General features: G+C 34.5%; 1 protein-coding gene across 2 annotated transcripts; it reads left to right on the top strand.

Moving 5' to 3' along the window:
• The first annotated feature begins 1358 nt into the window (after positions 1–1358).
• On the top strand, positions 1359–4637 carry LOC106397748 (DNA polymerase epsilon subunit B-like). 2 transcript variants are annotated; one of them, XM_022702803.2, is made up of 13 exons: positions 1359–1854; positions 1925–2093; positions 2172–2325; positions 2405–2536; positions 2635–2709; positions 2826–2930; positions 3022–3102; positions 3213–3343; positions 3438–3532; positions 3618–3717; positions 3829–3943; positions 4037–4147; positions 4238–4637. In XM_022702803.2, the coding sequence occupies exons 1-13, from the start codon at positions 1800–1802 to the stop codon at positions 4376–4378; spliced, it is 1464 nt and encodes a 487-aa protein (XP_022558524.1). In that variant the 5' UTR covers positions 1359–1799; the 3' UTR covers positions 4379–4637. The 2 variants fall into 2 exon arrangements, with proteins under 2 accessions (XP_022558524.1, XP_013693824.1); XM_013838370.3 differs by having other exon boundaries at positions 1361–1850.
• Positions 4638–4844: the final 207 nt, after the last annotated feature.

The following is a 4844-nucleotide window of genomic DNA, read 5'->3' as shown; positions in this document are numbered from 1 at the left end:
GGCTTGATCAATGAAAACACAATCAAAGAATGAATATAGATAAATCCACATGAATTCCAATAAGACTCCTGAAGGAGTTATTCCCTTCTCTTCCAATCATAAAACAAAGATTAAAAGAAATTAAATAGGTTAAAACATGTTCAATGATCTTTTGCAAATAGGAAAATTTTGGGACCAAAGTGCCATTTTTGACCATTTTATATTCATGGATACAAAGCCAACCACGTGATTCTCTGATCGTGAAGGCATAACCTACCATAACAATAAGTCGGAGAAAATAATACCTATCTTTTCAAAAAATAAACAGAGGCTATCACTCTGAAATAATAAAAAATAAAATATATCGGAAAACATAAACTAAATCTAATTTAACAAAGCTCGTGCTGATAATGTATTATGTCTAAAAATATTAAATATATATTTATTTGTTTTTGTCTTTTAATAGAGAGAGTCACAAGAAAAGGAGGAAATAGTTAAAAAGAGAAATTTGTGATTATCAATTGTGACTTATGTTACAGGGCAAAAAAGAGTGGCCTGTTTTTATGGAGAGCAAGTCAGACAAGATCAATCCAACTCATATGAAAAGACAAAACTATAAAATTGACATGTGTTAAATAATAACGAAATTGGAAAAGAGGATAATGTCATTGTTGTCAGGGCTGCTGAGGCTTTGTGATCGTGTAAAACTTTAAAAGCCAAAAAATTGCCAATCAATTCTTTTAGGTTTTAGAAATCTGTAAAGCCTTGAAAACCTACTTTAAAAAAACTATTTTTTTTCACTATTTTCAACGGTCGCTTTTAAAGTTTTAAAGCCTTTTTTTTATTTTTTTTACAAAAAAAACGTGGGAGACTTTTTTTATTTGTATTTTGTTCATTTTTGACCAAAATAAAGAAAACAAAAAGTATAATAATTAATAAAAAAATTATCATTAATTAGTTAGGTTTTTAACATGAAGAAAAAGCCATAACTTACTATTATTAGACATTAGTTTGTTAAAACATAGAAACTATCATAAAAGTAATTGGAAACATTTACGAAAGATTCAAAACAAAAATAAAAAATTAAATTAATTACTATTTTAAAAGTATTTTTTGAGTATAAATACAAGAAGAAAACTCATTTCATCAAACACACAAAACCAATAGGCACAACAATTCCATTTGATTTTCTTATCAACAATCGGTTACTATTTTTCAGTTTCAAAAATATATGCTCGGTTATTTATGAAATTCAGCTTAATTTTTGTTTTTTTTTTTCAGTTTTGTACGGTTCTAAAAATTTTGATGTCAATCAAGCTTTTAAACTTTTTAAAATAACAGTCACAATTTTTAAAGTTAAATTCTCTATAGCCATATTTTTAAAGCCAAAGCTTAAAACGAAATTCATCACCAATCGGATCCAAGGCGTTCATGATAAAGAATGTCAGACGGATCAGCCTCGTCGCCCAAATCATCATCTTTAACATAAACCATCCGGTTTAGATCCATTGATTTGTCGCTGGAAGGGGCAATAATGTTAATAATTTATATTTAGCAAAAAAAGGAAAAAAGAAAAAGCAAAGGGTTTCATTTGCACCGATTAGGGCTTTCATTTCCCGCCGATTTCAGGAGATCCCGCCCAAACCAAACCAAACCAAAACAAAAAGGTTTGTGAGATTCAGAAAAAGAGAAGCTTGATCCGAAGAAGAAGATGAGTATGAGGAAGAAGATACAGAAGAAATTCAAAACCAGAGGTTACAGCCTCAAGATCGACGCTCTCAACAGCATTCTCGCCTTCGCCGACCAATTCCCCGGCGACGATGAAGGAGAAGCCATCGATCTTCTTCTCGACCACCTCCAGATGGAAAATCGTATGTATGCCCCTCCTCAGATTACTTCTATTGATTCGATTCGATACTCATATACTAATTTGGGATTTGTGCAGTTAATTCCTCAGTAGTGGATGCGGAATCAGTTCAAGGAGTGATTAATCTCTTGTTAGGAGCTAATGATGCCGCGGAGGAACCTACCTCCAATGCTTCTTCCTTGGCTTTCATCGACGCCTTTCTCGTCCCAAAGTATCGATATGATTCTGTTAAGAAGCAGTTCATCGAGTAAGCCCCCCCCCCACCCTTCTACTTTGTAAAAAGTTAGTTGAGTTTCTAAAGATCAAGTACTAGCTTTGATTACAGGCACACGAGTAGTCTGCCTGTTCACGGTGAGGCTTCTTCCAAGACACAAGTTTACAGGGAACGATTCATGTTGCTGTTGCAGAGAGTTTCTCGCGCTGAGCTTTTTTCTATGCCAGCTTTTGATGCTGAGAAGTCTCAGTTTGACAACTCTGAGGTTGGTTTTTTAAAAAATAATAATAATATGTGTGTTTCTTTTGGTGTTCTTGTGTTAATGTCATGTTCTTTCTGAGCAGATATCTCCAATACAGTCTCTAGTGGTTCAAATCGGAAGGAAATGGGTGATGGGTGTGATATCACAGTTGGAAGATGGGCATTTCTATTTAGAAGACCTTTCTGCTTCTGTTGAGATTGATTTGTCCAATGCAATATCCTTTTTTTTATAGAAAAGTTGATAATATCATATAATTACATTTATTAAGTCATAGCAATTGCAGTTTGAGTACTTTTCTTTGACAGTCAGCACAAGATAACCACAGGCTTTTTCACTGAGAATACTATCATTTTGGCAGAAGGTGAAATGCAGAATGGTATCTTTCAGGTAAAATGTTCATTGTGACATCAAAATGTTAGTTATATTGGTGGGAATGTAAAACTGAGTCGTGTGTGTGGCTCCTCTCCTCTTTTAAGACCTTTTCCCCCATGTTTTGGGTATAGGTTATTACATGCGGATTTCCTCCTTTAGAAGACAGGGATAAAACACTAAACACACATTCTGGGTACGACTTCTTCGGAAATGGCATGCTAACTAAAGAAGACAGGGTATGCCATGAGTCCTTGTTTGTACTTTTGGATTGATAAAGCTGTAAATTCCCATTTGATAGTGAATATGTTCTTTTGTTTCCGATCACAGATTAGACTTGCAGACCTAGAAAGACAAGCAGTAAATGAAACATTTGTCATATTGTCTGACATATGGCTGGATGACGAAGAGGTATGTCTGTGTACCATCTACTGTGCTTTTAGCATTTTCTAATAATAATGCCTCCCTTTTGCGATTAAAGAGCATTGCTTGAACGCCAAAATGTGTTGTCCGTAGAGAAGGTTCTCGGGAAGCTGGAAAAGGTTCTTGATGGTTTTGAAAGTGTGGAGGTTGTGCCTTCCCTGTTTGTTTTCATGGGAAACTTTTCCTCTCACCCATGCAATTTATCCTTTGGTTCTTATCCACGCCTTAGGTAAGGGGGTTCATTGTGGTTACATTCTTCTCAGTTGTTATCGAGATATATGTTCTTATATATTCTTGATGACATGTATCCATTTAATTTTCAGGAAGCAGTTTGGTAAACTTGGGAGAATGATTGGAAACCATCCACGGCTAAAAGAAAGTAGTCGGTTTTTATTCATTCCAGGTCCTGATGACGCAGGTACTAGCATCTCCATCACTATCTAAATAAAGATAGGGTCCATGAGGAAGAGACATGACTAATAAGAACTCATTATATCTGACAGGTCCCTCAACAGTCTTGCCAAGATGCGGTTTACCAAACTCTTTAACGGAAGAGCTTCGAGATGTTATTCCCAATGCGATATTTTCAAGCAATCCATGCAGGTAAGTTCTATATACACTCTATTGTTGTTGATCATTCTGAATTATGAGGAAACATTTGATTTATTGGGATGGACAGAACACATAAGTTTTTTTAATCTTTGTTAAATGCAGAGTAAAGTTCTACAACCAGGAGATTGTGTTCTTCCGGAAAGACCTTCTGTACCAGATGCGCCGTTCATGCTTAATACCCCCTTCTGCTGAAGAAACTGATGACCCATTTCAGCACGTAATCACATCTCGCTCCTCCATTATCTTACAACTTATGCTTCTAAATGTTTTCCGGGAATAATCTGAAACTTTGTGAAATGTGTTGGTTCAGCTTGTCTACACAATAACTCACCAGAGCCACCTATGTCCTCTACCTCTCATGGTGCAACCTATCATTTGGAACTACGATCACTCTCTTCGACTATACCCAACTCCTCATACGGTATACTCTTAAATCCTCTTCTCCGTTATAGTTTCTGTTCCGCCTAGTTTGGAAGAGCGAACCAAAGGATTGTTGTTTTTTTTGAAACAGATAATATTAGGCGACAAGAGTGAGCAAAAGGTTTGCAAGTTTGGGGGAACAACATGTTTCAATCCAGGCTCCTTTTCAACTGATAGCACCTTCGTAGCTTATCGACCTTCCACTCAAGAAGTCGAACTCTCTGGTCTCTGATTCTCTTTTCAGTCGAGCCTGAGCTTTAAAAGATTAAAGGAAGAGTGAACAAAAAAACATACTTCCATGTACTCTTCTATGCCTCTGTTGTAGTCGTAGGAGATGTCTTTGATTTTACCCAGATTTGGTCATAATTTATGGATAGTTTAATTTAATCATCATCAAAAAGTTAAGTTATTAAATTAGATACAAATTTTAAATTAATATTATAAATTATAAAACTTCAATATTCAAATGTTGAATCAAACTCTTTTTTTTATAGTAATAATCAAATTAGAAATTTAAAACATTCTTATACATATACTTATTGTATTTGTGAACTGAAAAAAAAAAAATCTAGTGACATTGAGGTTATAAACAATCACAACACATAAAACATCAACAAAATAATAATAGCCAATAAACATTACATATTCTCTATAATTTAAATTTTATTAATCAATGAGACAATAACATAAAAATAATG

Source organism: Brassica napus, chromosome C3 (assembly GCF_020379485.1).
Source record: "Brassica napus cultivar Da-Ae chromosome C3, Da-Ae, whole genome shotgun sequence".
Lineage (NCBI taxonomy): Eukaryota > Viridiplantae > Streptophyta > Magnoliopsida > Brassicales > Brassicaceae > Brassica > Brassica napus.
The sequence above is the reverse complement of the archived record's forward strand: the minus strand, read 5'-3'. Positions and strand labels throughout refer to the sequence as shown.